The sequence below is a fragment of the Piliocolobus tephrosceles genome, chromosome 6 (genome assembly GCF_002776525.5).
Source record: "Piliocolobus tephrosceles isolate RC106 chromosome 6, ASM277652v3, whole genome shotgun sequence".
Taxonomy (NCBI): Eukaryota; Metazoa; Chordata; class Mammalia; order Primates; family Cercopithecidae; genus Piliocolobus; species Piliocolobus tephrosceles.
Window position 1 is genome coordinate 51,812,837 of NC_045439.1, and position 21,512 is coordinate 51,834,348.

The window sequence follows — 21,512 nt, forward strand, 5'->3', positions numbered from 1 at the left end:
AAAGGGGTTAAAGAAAAGTGGAAATGACAGAAATTAAGATTATACCCATCTTTTCTCTTCTTTCACTAGCAACAATGAAAACAACTAGAGGAAAAGCCACAAAGATGATTCTTTGCCAAAATGAAAGAAGTCACAACTATAACCAAAACCTCAGTCATATGCTTTCTAGCCTATTAATAAAAAGCTTTCAGAGTCAGAACAACTCTTAAGAATTACCCGGCAGCAGATCTTAAATTAGTATCACAAAATAAGTTTCCCCTTTATCAAATAATTCTTTTAAATAAATCAAAAAATGTGGCTATAAAATTTTATCCTGTGAATTGTTAATTATTCTTCCTATCAAAAGCACATCTCATACTAAAAGTTGTCACTTTAACAGAACATCTAAAAGTACGCAGAAATCTTATAATAAAAGGCTGACTTAATAAGATAGCAATAATATTAACTTTCATGAATGATTGGGAATTTAACGTAAGGTTATTACAATGGCATTTCTCAAGGTATTACATGACTTTAAAGGAAAACAAAAATTTAAGGCTGGTGGTTTTACTTTTATCTAATGATGGAAAATACCACTTTTAGTAAAGTACAGAAGTTTTCTGTTTAAATAAGAGTCGCCAGCACCTGGATACTACTAGAATACAAGAATTCTAGGACAGATTCAGAAGTTTCTAAGCATCTGTTTTACCTCCATGAAGTTAATTTTAGAAAGGTTAAAACTTCATACACTGATATCAGCATTTCAAAAATCTCTGGTAACTAATACACAGAAACTATATACTCTGCTGTTTCAAGTAAGAACACACACACAAAAATCTATTACATCTAATCCAAGTCACCAATGTTATATCTCACCACTGCTATTTAACAGTAAAAATTTAAAATGTTGCCAACTAAACAACTAAACTGTAACCAGAGACTACAAGATACATTCATATTTCAGAGATGGTGGGGGGGGGGGAGAAATCTTATAATTGATATCATATCTTTTGTAAGCTATACCAGAAAAGGAAATAAGACAAGAATAAGCCTTAGCTGGGCACAGTGGCTCACATATGTAATCCCAGCACTTCGGGAGGCCAAGGCAGGCAGATCACTTAAGGCCAGGAGTTCAAGACCAGCCTGGCTAATATTGCGAAACCCCGTCTCTGCTAAAAATACAAAAATTAGCCGAGAATGGTGGCACGTGTCTGTAGTCCCAGCTACTCAGGAGGCTGAGGGATAAGAATGGCTTGAACCTGGGAGGCGGAGGATACAGTGGGCCAAGATGGTGCTACTGAACTCCAGGCTTGGCAACAGAGGAAGATTGTCTCAAGAAAAAAAAAAAAAAAAGAATAAGCCTTAAATGCCATTTAAACTAAATATCATCCCTTCAGCATTTTCTCCTCTATTACTTTTACTTTACAAGGGTAAAGCAAATACAAAGTACATAGTAAGACTATGTAATAATGCACTTAATATCATATGCAGAGGTAAAATAAAGGGATTATTTCTTGACAAGTTAATAAAATACTTACAGAGGCACAGTTACTTACACCAGCTCAATATCTGCATAAACGTGAATTTTAAAATAAATGAAAGAACGCAAGAATTCACTAAAAAGAAGTGCTATCATTTGCAACAGCTTTACATTTCAGCTTCCAATAAAAGTACAATTCAAAAACTTAGTATTAGGAACAAATGCAAACCTTCTAATGTGTCACCAAGAGTTCGTGTTTTATTAATAAACTGTAATTGTAAGAGCTACGTAAGAGAGAGTATGAAGGCAGCACTTAGGAATAGGCAGAGAACAGATACCACTGGGCTCTAATTTATGGAACCATGCTTACTCAAAGCTGCTATAGTTTTGATGCCTTGCTATAAATACGAAATGAACAGTGATGGTGGCAGCGGATGGAGATGAGATGGATAAAATAAATACTCTAAGGGAAAAGAATTAAGGTTTAGATACCTGCCATAAACAAAGCACTAGGCTAAGCATGATACATAAGCTTCTCCTTTCAAATCTAACAACGTTATAGTGTAAATATAATCTCCACGTGAAAGGCTTGGAATGAGAGGTGTCACAAAGGTTAAGCTATTTGATCAACATCACACTGCTTTTAAGTGCTAGTAATAAGTTTCAACCTTTAAAGATACCATGCTCCCTAAAAGAAAAAGCTAAGGTTCCAAGTCTAAGGCAGGACATTTATTCTGAGAGTCAAATGTATCAAAATGGCTTAAATTCTTTTTATGCATATCCTATTTTACCTTTTTGTTTTTCTGGAATGTGCTTTTGAGCAGATTGGCATACACTTCATCTCAGGAAGAAAAAATGTCCTTAATTTAGACACAGGATGAATAGAAAGGCAATAACAGACATATCCAAGCTTAAGCAAAATTTCTCAATTAGTCTTTTGGTACTTAAATAAGAAGAACCAGATCTTGTTATATATCAAGTGTTTCTACTTTGTAATTTAGGAAAAACCATACCTGTTCAGAAACAAGAGTCTGTAGCTTCTGAACTTCTAATTTTAATGCTTTGTTCTGGTCATTTAGAATCTGGAAGAAAGAATCTCAATTTACTGTTTTATTAAGAAAAAAGGTAAAAAAGCAATCATTTGAATGGGTTTTTGAACAATCAAACTTTTATCTCGGCTTTCAGTACTCAAAGTGACAGGTCAATTATACACTGACATAATTCAAATTTCACTGGACACAGAGATGCACCCTAGCACTTGGTTGGCCATGACCAGAAACTAGAACTACAGCAACAGTGGAGACAAATAAGACAGTCCCAAATAGAAACTATCAGCTGAGAAAAGGTTGGGGGGGAGCAAAATAAATCTCTAAGCTCTACTAAAAGAACAGATAATCTAGAGGAAAAATGATAAAACTCATGGTTTGCATAAGTCCCCTAATGAACTACAGAAACACTGTTTCAGAGTGACTTCACATAAAATGTAGTATTTCTGGAATCACTCAACTGAAAAGTATGCAAGGTTGTTCTAAGAAACCTGAGTTTACAAGCTTAATCACACACCTTAAATTCTTCCATTTTGTTTGAAATTTCATGTTGTAGTTGCTCTTCCAGCAATCTTATTTTATCATCTTTAACATAAACACTATAAGGGTGAAAAAAAGTAAATTAAAATACCTCATACATTCAGAAAATCTACAGGAATTATGGGCACAACTATCAATTATAAGTAGCAACATTTTCTGCAACAATTATACTTAAACATAAACGTATGAATGACTAGATGTACAACACTTTAGTCACCTTTGTTGCATCTTCTCCAATTCATGTGCAGCAGCAGCCTGTGTGTGGAATGAGAAGAAAATGGTATCACTTCTCAAGAAGTACTCAAAACTATTTTTTCACTAATTTTTACATATTAAAAAGTTATAGTTCCATATATTTGAAGTTACAGCAATACCATACATTTCTGTAACATGTTTTGCTGTTTGATATTTTTTACTTCTCACTTTTATCCTAGTAAAAGGTGTATCTTTTTTGAATTAAATGGCTCAAATAAAACACTCAAACAAATCAGCATAGTAAGATCATTTTAACTGCCTCCTGTGATATCTTGAAGTGATCAATTCATTGGATCAAACATTTATTTCAACATAAAAATAGTAACATCAAATCATGCAGCCAAAGATAAGAAACCATCATATTTTTTACTTACACAATCAAATTGGGGCTCACAATACCAATGAAAATAAAAATACACAAACTGAAATTCTGAGGTCAATGCTCTAAAGCAATAAAGATCTACCTGCTCATTTGCCAAGGCCTGTAATTTCTGCACTTCAGCTTTTAATAAGAAATTCATATTCTGTATATCCTAGAACAAGGAAAAATAGCATTTAAAATATTTAATACAACTGATTTTAAAGTTTGTAAAGCATCTTTTCTACAGAAGAGTTAAGCAAATGTCTCAACTTACAAAACTTCCTAAATAAAGAGAAACCACCAATTCCTGTTATTTAGCATAGTCCTATCAAACTATTGTAAATTATTGTACATTATATCGCAAGAGAAGCCCTCTGAATTTTTCCTCATAGAGAGCTAGAGGATTTTGTAGTTTAGAAAAATAGTTATTTCAAATGAACTCTAGACTATTTTCCATTCTTCATATACACTTACTGATTATGTGGATAAAAGTAATTTAAATTTCAGTCCTGTAAAATATTGCAGCCATTGATACAAATTACGATACCTTAAGTTCCTCTTCTTTACTTGTTAAATGATCACGTTCATTTGCTAAAGAATCTTCAGTCTGTTTTATCTGCTTATCCTTTTCTGCAATCCTTTAGAAGGAAAGACATTTGTACATTAAATAAACATTCAGAAGTCACAAATCAAAAGGATTTGAAGCCTTAAAAAGCGTCATCTTGACTTCAGTAGTTCTCATATACCTTCCATTTCTATAGCCCCTTTCAGTTTACTAACAACTGTCATACACATTACTATAACTCCTTAAAATACATAACCCTATTTTAAAACTCAAAATAAAAGAGGTTAATTTGTTAAAGCTAGCAATGTCAAAACCAGATTTCAGATCTTCCGAACTCAAGTGATCAATGTCCATGCAAAATTACACGGCACAAAAAAAGCATATAACTTTGTTTTGGGTATACAACCACAGAGCCGGACACAGAAGAACTACAACTACTTATTAGACACAAAAACTAATTTACTTCCACTACTTTCTAAACAATTACCTCGTCCACATAATTGCTAACACCCAAATGAAAGTCTCCCCAACTCTTTTTATATAACAGCAGAATATATAATGTTTAGGGACCCAACTCACTAATGGGAAAAAGGAAAAAAAAAAAGCAAAAGTTGCTCAAATCTAGTTCAGAGTATTTTCTGAACAGGTCAGAGGTATAAAGTTAATCGTAAGTGTCGCATCTAACAAGTATCAGTTAGTGGTGACTACACAATTCTAAGAGTGTGAAAAGGTAGGCTTACACTTTATGTAATTCTTCTGCTAGAACTGAAGCGGAGGTCTAAAAAAGAAAAATAGTGTCAACATAAAAGTATTTAAGAGAAAGCTTTAAAGCTATACAATAATAACAGAGCTTTAAATTCTGAGAAGTTAATGTATATAAATTGTTAAGAAAGTATCTGGCCCATGGTGAGTATTTAATAAAGAGTAACTATCATTCTGAAAGCAAGTTTGATCACCAACAGCCAGTAGTCAGGAATTACATATCAGAAGACATTTAGAATAAAACAAGTTGACAGGTCTGGAAATTAAATAATTGACAAGCAACAAATGAGTAGGAAAAACAGCCAGAAAGGCCATTTGTCATCCTGTGTTTCTTCTCCTTAGTAACAACTTTTAATAAAAAATTATCCATTTCATGATTAATATAGTTTGGTAATACGCATGTTCATGTTTACTATTTAAAAGATTCTTACAGCACTCTCTATGTATTTAACTCCTGATAAATGTTTTAGAGCTACTTCTCAGCTGATAACCCAAGATCACAATTCAATTTGAGTTTGTAATCCACATATACATACACATCCATACCAGCACCCTTTCCTGCATTAATTCTTCCCCAATTATTTTAGACTATAATTTCTACAGACAAAGCAATTAGGAAAAATATGTTTATAGGGTCAAAGCTTTGGGAGTTTGAACTTCTCTGAATCTTAAAAGCAAAATTTTAATGTTAAAACCACTTTTTATACAGAAATGTCAGACTTCTAAGCCAATACTTTTTGCTACAAATAACTCTCAGAATTTTCAAGTTGAAAAACTGAAGCTCAAAATTCACAATACTTAACTTGCTTTTTACTTTATTTTCTTTATACTATTTATAAAGACGTGTACGTCATGTGAAAGAATAACAGGTCTTACACTATCACTTGAAAACTTTGGAAGGTTGAGTCACTAAACTGAGGTACAAATTTTCAATTCATCCTTTTGCAAATATAATCTGTGATCTATGGTTACCATATTGTTCCCCCTGCTGATATATTAGGATTTTCCAGAGCTAGTTGATATTTAATGAACATCTGTAAGACATAAGCCGCTATTCTAGACAGCATTCAGCCAATTCTCTCTCCTTGTTTTGTGACAGGATTGGGGATATTTTTGTATAATAAAAGCTCTCTAACCTTCCCCTCATCCAATTAGTTGGTATGGATTTCTTTCTGAGTGTTTTCCCACAGCACCGTACATAATTAGCAAGTGTTTAGCACTCAGGATCATCATTCGTTGATTCAATGACTAGTCTCCCAGCTATTAATCCAGTAACTGGCACTCAAAGGGCATTCAGATGAGTGTTTAAGTGGCTGAATCATAAGCAATAAGAAAGCGTCATTACCTGGGCTGCTATCTGGGAATGGAACTGCTGAATTTGAGCTTTCAAAGCCTCATTCTGCTCCAAAATATCCTTTCATAAATAGCAATCAAAAAGAAAAAAAGCATGCTAATAAATAACCCCATGTATATGAACACAATGTATTATAGGTACATCTGTTTATCTTTATCTTTTTTTTTTTTTTTAAGGAATTCTTAGATTCCAAAAGGCATTATTTTAAACAATGATTAGACATTCTGAGTTAGCTTATAAGAGAGAAGTTAAACTTATGTCTGTGCTATTCCTAATCTAATACAAAGAGCCTAAGACTGTGGATGAGCACATCTTCAAACATACCATATTGTGACAAGTGCTCAAAGACAAAGTTATAATTATTCATCATTTCAGAATTAGGGTAAGGTAGACCTTACTCTCTCTTCTAGACACACAGATCTAGTAACTGACCACCTGTATTTTTTTTAATAAAAAAGAAGAAAAAATACCTGAACCTGCATTTGCAGAGACTCTTCTTTGTTCGCCCTTTTCTGCTCTGATTCCATTAACTGCATTAGTCTTTGCTCCAACTGTTGTTTTGATACCAAGGTATCTGTAAGCTTACTATGCAGACTCTGCACTTCATTTTCTTTGGCCACAAATTTACTCTGTAAATCTGTAATAAAACATTACATTTTACAGAGGTCTCTTTCTTTGCCTAGTTTCTCATACCCATCTTTAGTGTAGGCATTCTCTAAAACCTCCTTTGAATCTCTCCTGCTTCCACTCTTGCATGCTCCTGTTTCATGGCAGAAAGGGAGTAGCAGAGAAATAAACAACACACATAACACATACTCCATTATCTCCCAGATGGATTCATCAAATTAAGAGTAAATGAGTAAAAGTTAGCATGTATTAAATGGGCAGTTTTAAGTAAACTACTTGGGATGGTAATGCTCTGTTTTTCCCTTCAAAACAAGAATTATTTTCTTGGGAACAAAAAATAAAATGAAGAATTAACCAAAGAACCAAAGAGAATAACTACAGAAAAGAAACACACACAGCCAGGACCCCATTACCCTATCATGTACTACAATTTTGCCTGCACCTTTAATGCTTCAGGCAAAACTAGTAGGTAACTTATTTTAAAACCCTAACAAATGTCAAAGAAAGAAAGATATTCTGAAAGTATAAAAGCTATTTTTACTGAGCTATAACCAAAATACCAAATTATACTTTCTTCACAGATGGAAGAGAAAGGAAATTTTACCCAAAATTATATACAAAGTTTACATGAATACCTCTTCCTCTTACCTTGCTGTGCTGCCTCATGTTCCGCTGTTCTCTTCCTGATGTAGCTCTGAACTTCTTCCCACCTTCTCTCAGCTTCTTGTTGTTGAACCTTGGTATTTTAGAAGGAAGAAAGGATAAATTAGCACAAACACAGAATTTCTACTTTGAAAAAAAGGGAAAAAAAGCATCCTCTACCTTTACTGTTGTATCATAAAACTGCTTATTGCAACTAGTCTCCTACATTTCAATAAGACAGGCAGATAAACACAGTCTAAAAGCCATTTATTTATCAGTCATAGCCATCCTATCCTCCAACATTACAGGGTTGACAGTTTAGAGATTATTTCAGAGACTCAATATTTGTGCTGAGTTTAGATCAAGATAGCTACTACTATATACATATCTGATCCACTTAGCAATAACCTGTTTCCCACTAACCCTCCTTCAGATGATAAGCTTCCGAAGGACAGGATAGTATCTTTATTGCTAAATCTAAGTAGCTAAAAATTCTTATTTTGAGGTATTTCTATAACACAACACTCCAATCATGACTATAATCTTCAATGTCATTTATTTATCCATATCCACAGAAAACAGACTTCCATATCTATGCCAGTAGTAAACCCATCAGCAAGATCAGTATTAAATAAAAGAAAGGATATTTATATCAATCTCCCAACAAGACCCAAGAAAACTTAAGAAAAACAAAGGTTACTCACACTATTTTCCATATTCAATTACCCTTGAAGCCTTTTTAACTCCTACTCTGGAACTGGTATCAAAGTACAACTGTATCAATGACCTAGGTAGGAATCTACTATAATGAAGTAGCATTTAACTTACACAAATTGAACTATACTTTCAACAAATCTCCTCTTCAATAAAAGGAGGAATGGAGAAGTATACTCATCATTCTATTCAATGTACATATGCTGCATAATGCATATAAAATGAGATAAATGAATCTGCTCCTCCCTCAGTCAGCCTGAGCAAAGCCATGTATCTCTTCACAGTATCTCATTGTACCAAGTGACACTCTGGTGTCTAAAGACATAATATGTGATTTTTTTTGTACATCATGGGTCGAGTGCAAGCCACTGGAACACCACTCAGTCTTGAGCTTAAACAAAGGAAAAACTACCTATTTCAGTGCTGAAAGAAAACTAGGTTCTACTGGACCTACTGAAAAATCCAAGCTATGGGTGATAAAGTGGTATTAAGGGTAATTTTTAACTACATGATTTCTGCCCTATACATGTAGACCCTAACCCCCATATATAAGACAAACTTCTACAGTTTATACCTGTCAATCAGTTAACATCATTTACCATATCTTCAAACAGTCTTTAACTTCAAATTCAAGCCTATATTCAATTCTTCCAATATGGCACATGCTTCTTTTTCTTTCATCAGGGCATAGCATTTAGACTACAGGTCCCACTAAGCCTCAAACTATATTTTTCAAATCTATATACACATTTAACTCATCAAATTAAATACCTACTGATATGGTTATGCTTTGTGTCCCCACCCAAATCTCATCTTGAATTGTAATCCCCATAATCTCTATGTGTCAAGGGAGAGACCACGTGGAGGTAATTGAATCATAGGCATGGTTACTCCCATGCTGTTCTTGTGATAATGAGTGAGTTCTCACAATATCTGGTGGTTTTATGTGGGGAAAAGAGAGGTCAGCCTGTTGCTGTGTTGTTATAGATAGAAGTAAGTTTAAGAGACTCCATTTGGCTCTGTATTTGAGATGCTATTAATCTGTGACTCTACCCCCAATCTTGTCCTTGCTAGAAAACATCGCTGTGCTAATTAAGGTTGAAAGGATTTTGGGCTGTAAGGAATGTGCTTTGTTAGGCAAATATTTAAAGCCTGCTTGTGGTTGAAGGTCAGTACCATTCCCTTAAAGCTCAGTAAAAGAAAAACATCTGTCTCCTGCCCCATCCTGAGAAAATGGAACATCTTACTGCTGATTTACTCCCTTATCTTTTTGGCAATAAATACTGAGGGAAATCAGAGACCGGTGCCAGTGTGGGTCCTCTGTAAGCACAGCACTGGTCCCCTGGGCCCCGCTTTTCTTTCTCTGTACTTTGTCTCTGTGTCTTTACTTCTTTTCTCAAGTCTCTCGTTCCACCTAGTGAGAAGCACTCACAGGTGTGGAGGGGCAGGCCACCTCTTCAGTTTTATAAGGGGCTCTTCCCCATTGCTCAGCATTTCTCCTTCCTGCTGCTTCGTGAAGAAGATGCTTTGCTTCCTCTTCACCTTCTGCCATGATTCTAAGTTTCCTGAGGCTTCTCCAGCCATGTTGAACTGTGAGTCAATTAAACCTCTTTCCCTAAAAATTTACCCAGTCTCAGGCAGTTCTTCATACCACTATGAAAACGAACTAATACACCTATATTATTCATGAAATGACAAAGGTGGGAATATATCACCTTCAACTGAGTAACTGCTTGCTCAGCATTCTTCTTTTGGACTTCTTCTTGCTGTAGCTTTCCTGTTTTCTCAGTCAGCTCATTCACCAACCTAGCATAATCCTGGCGTAGTTTATTTAGTTCTGCAGACTGCCTGAAAACAGTAACTGGATTAGGAGCCTTCCATTATTACAAATAGATAAAAGAAATAAACAAAACATACTTTGGTAGTTTTGCTGAGCTGAGCTAGTAGTTCTATTTACAGCCCAACTGAAACAGAACACAAGCGATTACTAACAATAAAGTTTAGGTGGGTAATTCCTATATAATTCTAACGAGTTACACAAATTCTAAAATCACTGTAAAATATCAAGAAAAATAGATAACATAAATAGTGTCACCTTCAAACTGGTCTTCTGAAAACATATTAAAAATCAACCAGTCAGGGTACTGTGTACTCATATTACTAATCTCTCTAAGGTACTATTTCTCAAAGTATGGCCTCAGAGTCAATCACTATCACAAGGAAAGTGTCTTTTTTTTTTTTGAGACAGGGTGTGGTTCTGTTGCCCAGGCTGGAGTGCAGTGGCGCAATCTGGGCTCACTGCAACCTCCACCTCCCAGGCTCAAGCAGTTCTCCTAAGTGTCCCGAGTAGCTGAGATTACAGGTGTGTGCCACCACGCCCAGCTAATTTTTGTATTTTTAGTAGAGACAGGGTTTCACCATGTTGGTCAGGCTGGTCTTGAACTCCTGACTTCAGGTGATCTGCCCACCTCGGCCTCCCAAAGTGCTAGGATTAAAGGCATGAGCCATCACATTCGGCCTGAAAGTGTCTTAATATGTAGATTGCTGGGCTCTACTTCACAGTCAGTGAATCATAATCTTTTAAGAGTAGGACTCAAGAATACATTTTTTAACTAGAATGCCAGGTGCTCTTCAGAATACTGAAGTTTAGGAGCTACTGTGAAAGGGGACAGATGGATTAAAACTTATAAATTTCATAGACCATTCCACTGGTGGTACTAGTAGTTATTACATAGTTTATATATAATACACACATACATGTTTATATAAATATGTAATATATGATATATATTAATGTGTTTGTATAAGTATATAACAGTATGCCATTAATATAACATATATGGTTTACATATATATAACTGAAGAAGTTCTTCACAAAGCAAAATAGAATTGTTTTTAAAAGTAACTCATTTTAAGCCAGGTGTGGTGGTTCACGCCTGTAATCCCAGCACTTTGGGAGGCTGAAGTGGGCAGATCACCTGAGATTGAGAGTTCAAGACCACCCTGACCAGCACGGAGAAACCCCATCTCTACTAAAAATACAAAAAAAATCAGCCAGGTGTGGTGGCACATGCCTGTAATCCCAGCTGCTCAGGAGGCTGAGGCAAGAGAATTGCTTGAACCCAGGAGGCAGAGGTTACAGTGAGCCAGAGATCGCGCCATTGTACTCCAGCCTAGGCATCAAGAGCGAAACTCTGTCTCAAAAAAAAAAAAGAACTCATTTTAGAAACAAATGTAAAAAAACAAGTCTAACCAATTACTATCAAACACTATTAATATTTTGATGATTCAAGAAAATACTCTGCTATTCAATTAAAAATAAGGTATTTGGAAACATACTTGCTTTCCAGTTGATTTGTAGTGTTGCTGACAGCATCTCTCAATATGCCATTTTCCTGCTTCAGGTGAGCTATCTCTGCCTCCATCTGCTCACGAACTTGCTGAAACTAAAATTTTACACATATAAAACTTAGAAAACAAAGACTGTCAAAGCTAACTTTCAAAATAAACTTTATTAAAATGAGAATGTAAAAAGCATCAATAGAATGAAGTTTGAATCATTCTTCTCAAACATGACCAAATTTAAAAGAACTATAGTGTTAGTGATGATTGCAAATTAAATACAAACTCTCACCACATTCAAGAATACAAGTAGATGCTAGCTGCTATCATATTTGACATACAAGATAAACATGCTTAGAGATGATGTTTCAGAACTAAATGATACAGGACTTCTTTCCTACCGAATAGATTCATACAGAATTAAGCTTGTCCTGATCCTGTGTCAACTGTATGTTAGCAATATTCTTAAAGTCTTTAGTAAGCCAAAGTTTAAAAACTGAAAATATGTTTGGTACACTTCATATTAAGTTACAAATTGAGCCATAATCATATAGATAACACAAAAACCTGCTTGCTAAAATATTCTGACCTCTAATTGTTTTTCCAAGTTTTTACATTATAAAATACATATAACATAAAACATACTATTCTAACCATTTTCAAGTATACAGTTCACTGGTATTAAATATATCCAGAATGCTGTGTAATCATGACCACCATTCATCTCCATAACTCTCTTCACTATGTAAAACAAAACTCTGCACCTTTTAACGAATAACTCCCATTTCTTTCCCTGAAACCCCTGGGGACCACCACTCTTAACTTTCTTCTTCTAATTTTAAAATTTTGGATTAAAGAATCTAAAGACAAAGCACACTGACTCTTATACATTCTCATAAGAACATGTTTTTATATGAAATAATCTTATTATAAATTCTTTCGAAAGAAATTGTTGATTAAGAGAAATTAAGGTATACGTTTCTATTTTTCACAGAAGTTATCATATGGAATCTATATCCTGACCTCTGTAAGTAATCAAGTAAAACAGGATGAATCACTTAAATACCTTTCACCTTCAACAAAAGATGCTGCTACAAGTATTTGACTAATTTTCAAATTAACAGGAATTAGGAATTAAGAAGAAAAGATCACTTAAGGCTAGGAAAATTAGTTCTTCAATAACTCATACTGCTGGGAGATGAGAAGATGAAGGAATGGGTTAAACAAATGCTAAAAGCAGTGGATAAGGTAAAAACATGAAAACAGCATCATTCACTTCTTTTTTGCTATTAGTGGCATTTCAGAGGAAAATAGTGGGACTCTGAAAGCAGCAAAGAATATTTTTAAATTTTTAGCAGACTAGCGTTATTATCAAAGCAATATTTTACAACAAAAAAAAAATTGGTACCAAATACAAGACAGAATGAAAATGACAAACCTATTAATATGGGCTATAATTATTCTAGTATGTAATAATAAACTAAAGACACGTCTAAAAATTGAATGCAAGAGTAACTAGAAATAAAGTGGTTTGGAGTTTTTTGTTTTTTGAGACAGGGTCTCACCCTGTCACCCAGGCTGGAGTGCAAATGTATGATTACGGCTCACTGCAACCTCAACCTCCCAGACTCAAGCCTCCCACCTCAGCCTCCTGAGTAATGGGGAACATGAGCATGCCACCATGCCTGGCTAACTTTTTAATTTTTTTGTAGAATGGGGTCCCACTATTTTGCCCAGGCTGTTCTCAAATTCCTGGGTTCAAGTGATCCTCTACCTCAGCTGGGACTACAGACATGAGCCACGGCACCTGGCCATAGAAATAAAATGTCTTTAAGATTTCAGAGCAAACTGTAGACTAAGCGAGGCAGAGAGAAGTCACAGGATTCAAGCATAAAGATAACAATGCCTCAAAATATAAAAACCATCATTGCTCACGACTGGCCTGGGGGGGAAAAAAAAAATCAACCTGATCAATAGGTGAGAGTTTTAGACACACATTAAATCTGAGGTAATGACAGGCCTTCCAAATTGAATGATCAGCCAGCAGACAGAAGTAACAATTTCAAAAAGTCACTGGTCAAGAAAGTTAAATTAAGGAAAGTATTACATGACCACTAAGCAAGCAGACCCAAGCCATATTCTTCAACAGCCTCTTTAGCAGTAATAAAGATATTTCAATCTTTTTAAAAATAAGAAAAAAAAATTCACCAGTCTAGTCCTAACTAGGATCATGAAAATGGAAAATATATACAAGAGACAGACTGTCAAAACTGAGCCTTCTAACAGAAGACAAGTGAAACGGTAGGAAGTGACAACAGACAAAATCACTCAGGCCAAAACCTTAGAAGTCATTCTTCACTATCGCCTCTCCCCTCCACACTAACACCAAGCCCTATCTAATTAACTGTTTGTGTACTCAAACTCATTCTCTCATTGTCAACATCTAATTTCAGGCCCTTCTTCTTTGACCTGAATTCTAGCAAAGTCTTCCAACCATCCTTTGCTCCACTCTCCCCACTACTACCAAGGTAAAAATTTAAAATAGCAGTGTAATTCCAGCGACTGCTGCGTTGCTTAAACTCCTTCACTGGCTCCCCAGTCTTCAGGTATACAAGGCCCTTTTAAGATGGGGCCTCTATCTACTTCTCAATATCCCTTCTTCATTCCAGTTCTGATTCCCAAATACCACAACTCTTACTGTATTTCTCACAGAGCAGTTACTCTAGACAATCTGTACTGGTAGCACCTGGAGTGCACTCATTAAAAAGCTCAATCCTGGGTCCCAAAATATACCCACTGAACTATCATCTCCAGAGATGGACTAAGAAATCACACCAAGTAACTCTTATCCTCAGTGCCCATTTCTTTACTCTCTTACTTGATAATGCCCAATTGTTTTAAAAAATTGAACACAGTCTTGATATCACTTCTAAAAAGTCTTCCCTATCAAATCCTTCTCTTCCCTATCTCCCATCACCATTGCTCTAAAGCAGCCAATACTTATCTCTATCATCATATTGATCTGCATCCCACCTCCCTACCTCATCCCCACCTAGAAAAGTTGTTTTACTTAGGACAGAGAGTGAATTTCACTAGCCACTGTATGTTGAAGGCCCAGCAAAGGGCCTTGCACATACTAGTCACTTAAAAGTTTGCTAATTAAGTGAATGCAAACATTTCATCTTGTTTTCAAAGAATGAAAATATACCTTCATCTGCATCTGTTGAGTCTCTTGATAACTGACATGTATTTTGTTTTGAAATACATTATGTTCCTTTTCTAATGTTCCAATCCGATCTTTCATCCTTGCTATAACCACATTGCTTCTTTCTTTCTCTGACATCATTTCCTAAAAGAATATCCCAGAAATTTAAAAACTTGTTATTTAATAAGTATCATAAGCCTGCAACAATGATAAACAATGATGTTATTTAACATCAGTAAAATAATCACGAATGATAAAACATTAATTACTTGCTTAAAAAAACCTAGGTCAAAAGATTTCAAAAACAGTCTTCTGCATCTCATCTGCTCTTCACACCAATTCCCTTCATAATCACTTTGCCATTGTTTTACTACTAATTCAAATGCATTTTCTAGTTTATTATAAGTTAAAGACTATGAACCTAAAATAAATCCTACATTCTAACTAGATTACACGAAAGAACATTTTAAAGCACAGTAGTTCCTTCTCTATCATTCCCTGGGACATTCTCTTTCAGGGAAAAAAGGCCTAGAAGGAAATAAAAGTCTCTTTCCTAAGAGAAGAAATAGGGATAAGATGTCTATAGTAGAGTCAAAGTTTGAAACAAGGGAAAGTAAAAATCAGAAGGCAGTTTTGTCATCTTCCTAAGTCAAATCTTTTTTTTTTTTTTTCCTGAGACGGAGTCTCGCTCCATCACCCAGGCTGGAGTGCAGTGGTGCAATCTCGGCTCACTACAAGCTCCCCCTCCTGGGTTCATGCCATTCTCCTGCCTCAGCCTCCCGAGTAGCTGAGACTACAGGCGCTCGCCGCCATGCCCGGCTAATTTTTTTTGTATTTTTAGTAGAGACGGGGTTTCACGGTGTTAGCCAGGATGGTCTCGATTTCCTGACCTCGTGATTCACCCGCCTCAGCCTCCCAAAGTGCTGGGATTACAGGCGTGAGCCATCGCAACTGGCCCCTAAGTCAAATCTTAAATGAGGGATTTCATTTTGTTTTGCTGGTACTACGAACTCCTAGAACAAATATTAATTATCAAAGTACATGAAAGCCAAGCAATTTTAAAATCAGCTGCAGGTATGATTAGGACTAATCATGTCTCTGTTCTAAAGCAACTTTTTGACAAAATTTGAGATATTACATAATTTATGTTTGCCTGAGTTTGTTCATTCATCTTTACAAATTGTTATACTCCTGTATGACATACTTAGAAGTATATACATTGTAAGTACACAGCTCAATGAATTATCAAATTAGTTATTTTTTTAAATTTTTTTTATACAGTCATATAGTCACATAATTTTTTTAAATATAGTCATATAGTCACATAAAACTGTAAGTTTCTAATTTTATTAACAACTTTAATCTTGCCAACTTTTTCCATTGACTTTTTTTATTTACTTCAAATTCACATAAAGGATTTATATTCAAACAAGGTCATTCATTCTTACAATGTCATCAAATGGCTAGGTGAACGACTCATAAACAAACATCATGTACTCTACTGCATTTAATCCCTAGAAAGAGAAACAAGCATTTCAGGAATAATGAAACCATATTTTCTATAGTTTCAATTCTGTTCTCTCAGTTTCATGATGTTTTAAAGATTGGCTTTTCCAGTATTTTTTACTATTAACCTCTGAGAGTAGTATTTCTGAGATTTGAAGAACTAGACAAAAAATTATACTTATCACAAGAAGCTCCATAAATAAATTACCTATGTTAAGAGTTTCACATTTATTCCATTAATCAGACTTAAACAAGATCACACCAAATTTTGTGTTTCTATAAAGAACGGATCTAGGTCAGATCCAATTAAAACAAATTCCCATGCTTCTGTACAGAATGCTTTTGTTATTTTGAAGTTAGGATATCTGTAAGTACTCTTATTTTAAATAATTCACCTATATCACGAAAGACAGAGACGGCTCTATCTACCCTCCCAAAACTCTAAAAGAAAGTTACTTTTGTTGGATATAAATTATAAATAAACTACTGACAATGGGTAATTTCTAAAATATTTCATTGCTTCTGATTTGGGAAGTATATCCCTCGTACATAAGAATGTCTTCACCTGGGTTAACTGCTTACACCGATCCTTTGTAGCAGCAGCATCTTCCTTCACAGCAGCGAGTAACTTGTCCTTTTCTTGAAGCTGATGTATGAGCGTAGTCAATTCTCCCTTACTTGACTGCAATCGAGAAAGCAAGGCAGAATTAGTAACAGTTACCATGGGCTAATAAAAAGTATGAAAATGGCACTGGGCGCCATGGCTCATGCCTATAATCCCAGCACCTTGGGAGGCCGAGGCATGCGGATTACAAGGTCAGGAGATCGAGACCATCCTGGCTAACACGGTGAAACCCCGTCTCTACTAAAAATACAAAAAAAAAAAATGAGCCAGGCATGGTGGCGGGCACCTGTAGTCCCAGCTACTCAGGAAGCTGAGGCAGGCAGGAGAATGGCGTGAACCCGGGAGGCAGAGCTTGCAGTGAGCTGAGATCCGGCCACTGCACTCCAGCCTGGGCGACAGAGCGAGACTCCGTCTCAAAAAAGAAAAAAAAAAAAGTATGAAAATCAAATGTGGCACCTATACACCATGGAATACTATGCAGCCATAAAAAAGGGTAAGTTCATGTCCTTTGCAGTGACATGTATGAAGCTCGAAACCATCACTCTCAGCAAACGATCACCAGAACAGAAAACCAAACACTGCATGTTCTCACTCATAAGTGGGAGTTGAACAATGGGAACACATGGACACAGGAAGGGGATCATGCCTGTCGGGGGGTGGGAGGATAGGGGAGGGATACCATTAGGAGAAACACCTAATGCAGATGACGGGCTGAGGGGTGCAGCAAACCACCATGGCATGTGTATACCTATGTAACAAACCTGCACGTTCTGCACATGTATCCCAGAACTTAAAGTATAAGAAAAATAAAAGGTGCAAAGATTTAAAAAATTATGAAAATAAAGTATCTAACATTAAGTGTTCCTGGGTCAATGCAGAGTTCTGTATTACATAAAAAGTAAAATAACTGCCAAATACTGATCAGTGAAATATTCAGAAAAATCTCTTTAAAGTTGTATATTCTGAAATTTCCAACTAGATACATATCAATCAAAAAACAGATTTTTACAAAGAATTATGGGAATTCTAGTTTTAAACTCAGAGTCAAGACAGTAATTTCCTCCATCTCCTACTAGATCGAAAGAGAGAATGTGAAACCAAAATGTAAGCTGCTATGAATGAAACAGTAACCTATAATCTCAAAGCATCTGAGGAAAGCTCACCAAATATAGTCAAGATCAAAATCAGATGCTCCACGACCCCGTCAGAATACACCCATGGCTATAGAGGTGCCATAAATGTGTAGTTCTCTGAAATTAACAGGCACATCCTGAAAGGTAAAACCAGCAATCCCTAATTTGACATGGAAAACAACAAAGAAGTGCAAAGACTGGAACTTTCTCGGAAGAAGGTCTCAAGAAGGAAAAAAAAAAGTCACAGATAAAATCACACATCTCAAGAAGGAAAAAAATCACTCAAAGGGAGCAACTAGCCAGTGAGGCAGTCAAAAGATTCTCTATAGGGAGGCCTTAAGTCTCTTATCTGAAAAGCAGCGAAGGCTAAAAAAAACTCATTTTACATACACAGTCTCTAAGGAGAACATCAGTCAGCCTTGACCCTTCAGTAATACCAAGCCTTAGCACAAAGATGATCCAAGAAAAACACCCCTCATTGGAAGAACAGTAGTAAACAAAACAAAATAGAATAAAACAGGATCTATACTAGATATCAAAAAAATGAAAATAAGAAAAACACAAATAACAAGTGAAGAAAAATCACCAGAAAAAGGTTATCAAACAGCAGAAAAAAAACTGCGATTAAAAATCTAATACAGGAATCATCCCTGGAAAATAAAAGAGCTCAGAGAAAAGATAACACAAAATGAGATGAAACGTGAGCTGGCAAAACTAAAGTGGAAGCAAAAGCAACACCATCCCAGAAATATACTATAGTTAGAAGCAGCAAACAGAAAAGCACATGCCGCTGTAAACACAGTAAGGGCCACAGAGTACATGGTAATGTGTTAGTTTTTTTATTGTTGTTAAAGATATGAAAGATAATGAAGGTAGCCAGAGGAGAGCCCACATGTATTTAACTGATCTCCATTATTTTACTTATTTCAAGAACATTATATATAACTTCCCAGTAATAAAAGTTGACTTGAATCTAATGACTGAAAAGACACACTGTATCCAAGGTAAGTTTAACAGAGCAGTCAACGTCAAGCCATATTATAGTACAATTACTGAATGCCAAAGAAACTGAATCCCTTGATGTGTGTAGAGTAGGTGAGACACTGAAAAAAATCCAGTAAATAATAAAAATGTGATTGATTATTCAAAGAATGTTTTATTGTGAGAGTGCAGTTTAACAAAAACATATGAAAAGGGTGCAAAATGCAGGCTGGCTTCAGACCTCTACCCAGCAATATGAATAAAGAGAACAGTGAAACAACAAATGCATAAAATGTTTCAAGGAAAGAAAACTAAACTCTGGAATGTTATACCACACCAAACTATTATTTAAGTATAAATACAACAAAAGCATGTTAACTTGCCAAAATTTGGAAAATTTCTTGAAGAAATCCCAGGAAAAATAACTTCAGCTAACCAAGAGATGAATAAAGAAACTATGACAAAAACACTAATATTGAGATCTGGACCTACCATTAAACTATAAAATTAAAACTAAAACATGAAAATTATAATCACAGAAGAGATGTTAAATATTACAAGTATCTGACAAACAGAAAAACTATTATTAATGAAAGTTGAGGGGTGGAAGAAAGAAGCTAGGGGAAAAAAATGTAAGTGGTATAACAGTAGTTCCTCCTGCTACGCAGCATGGGGCCCAAATTGTTAATAATTTAAAGTTTAAAATACAACTGAAGCAAGTATATTTAAACATCAATGATAAAAAATTAATAATTAAACATTTTACTAACAATTACATTAATAGTTTATATTTTTCAGCATTTATTATACGCTAGGGACTCTAAGCACCTAACATGCACTATCATTTAATTCTCAAAACTTGATCATTCCCATTTTAGACATGGGAAAACTGAGGCACTAAAGCTAAGAAACTTATCTAAGGCCACAAAGCTGCAATTGGCAGAGTCCAGATTTGAATTCAGGAAGTCTGACTCCAGAGCTCAGGATCTTAACTACACTCTCAAGTGCCTCATAACTCGAATACAAGGGCACGTGTGCACTCACACAACATAACATCTCTGCTCTAACCCTTCTAGCTTTTGCTCTGTTTTCCCCTACCCACCTAAGCTTACTCATAGAGGACACTCGCTGTCACTTTTCCCATTCATTTGGTACTTATTTATAATCTTGTACTGCAATGAAACTGCTTTTACTAAGGATATCAAACTCATCTCTAAAGCATGTTACTGTTGATCATTCAAACTCAAAGTTTCTGTGATTCCACTATCTCCTGGTGTTCCTCCCACTTCGCGCCTCTTCAGTATCTTCTGTGGTGATTTTCCTTGCCCTTTAAATGTTGGTGTTTCCTGGGGTTCATTCTTGAGCCTTCTATCACCTCTCACATACTCCCTGATCTAATATATATCTACCATATGTACTGATGATAGCGGATTATCTTCCTCTATAACTCCCATTGTAGCCTTTCTTCTACTCCAGAGAAATATGTTTTTAATTGTAAAATGACTATATCCACTTAAATGGCACAAGGGATGCCTAAAACAGCTTTCTGAAATTTCTCAATGTTCTACTCTCTACAAAGTGTTCACAAAAACCACACTCACCACAATTTATCCAGTTACTCAAGAGAAAACAAGCAGTCACTATGGACTCTTCTTTAGCCACTACATACAACTGCTCAGCAAATCCCTTAACTCTTCTATCTTATGCCAGTGCCCTGTATTTATCTTCCCCTTGCTCTAAAGTGGTCTTTATTCGGCACAAGGATTCAATTACCTCTGGGACTTTGAACAATCTGTGAAAAGGTCTGACCAACTCAGTTCTAAGGCAGGAAAAGGGAGAAATTAAACTTACCTAGTCTTACTCAGATACAGGAGACCTACAAAGGCAGAGTTCCTTCAGTAGAGAACAGAACCGCCCCATGAGAAACCAAGAACAAAAAGATTTTAATCTAAAACCAAATGGCTCCAAGGAAAAGGGGAAAAATATCAACAGTTTCAAAACACTTGCTCCATGCTATCTTTAACAGTATCCAACTTCTTCCAAGGCCTGTCTAAAATAGATAAAGGGTAGTCTGATTTACCATCCAGACTCTAGAGTTCAAAGCTGTCTCAGATAATAAAATGATTACTCTTGCCCCCGTAAGCTACCAGGAACATCTTTAATTAGAAGAGAGACACTTAAAGCAATTACTTTTAATCTTAAAAAGCATTAACTCTAAACAGCAATATAGTAACACAGTAGCTTCAGCAAGGTTCTTCCCTGCTAGGAGCTTTTCCCAATCCCCACATATAACTAACAACTTTTTAAAGACATGTAGTCACCCAATTACAATAAAATAAACCAAAGGACAAATTCTTTAATCAATATCAAGGCTAAGCACCATGGCTCACACCTC

General features: G+C 35.5%; 1 protein-coding gene across 12 annotated transcripts in view; it reads right to left on the bottom strand.

The window, feature by feature from the left end:
• Positions 1-21,512, bottom strand: part of KTN1 (kinectin 1) — a 103,683-nt gene that overhangs the window by 39,800 nt on the left and 42,371 nt on the right. For 10 of the 12 annotated variants that reach the window (XM_023231241.1, XM_023231175.1, XM_023231225.1 and 7 more), the window contains 13 exons: positions 16,944-17,060; positions 14,876-15,016; positions 11,665-11,771; positions 10,041-10,173; positions 7,618-7,705; positions 6,813-6,979; positions 6,334-6,402; positions 4,967-5,004; positions 4,209-4,299; positions 3,765-3,833; positions 3,263-3,300; positions 3,023-3,104; positions 2,473-2,541 (listed from right to left, as the gene is read on the bottom strand). In XM_023231241.1, the coding sequence (XP_023087009.1) occupies positions 2,473-2,541; positions 3,023-3,104; positions 3,263-3,300; positions 3,765-3,833; positions 4,209-4,299; positions 4,967-5,004; positions 6,334-6,402; positions 6,813-6,979; positions 7,618-7,705; positions 10,041-10,173; positions 11,665-11,771; positions 14,876-15,016; positions 16,944-17,060 (1,209 nt within the window). The remainder of the gene's footprint in view (positions 1-2,472; positions 2,542-3,022; positions 3,105-3,262; positions 3,301-3,764; positions 3,834-4,208; positions 4,300-4,966; positions 5,005-6,333; positions 6,403-6,812; positions 6,980-7,617; positions 7,706-10,040; positions 10,174-11,664; positions 11,772-14,875; positions 15,017-16,943; positions 17,061-21,512) is intronic. The other 2 variants (XM_023231218.1, XM_023231195.1) reach the window with 2 other exon arrangements.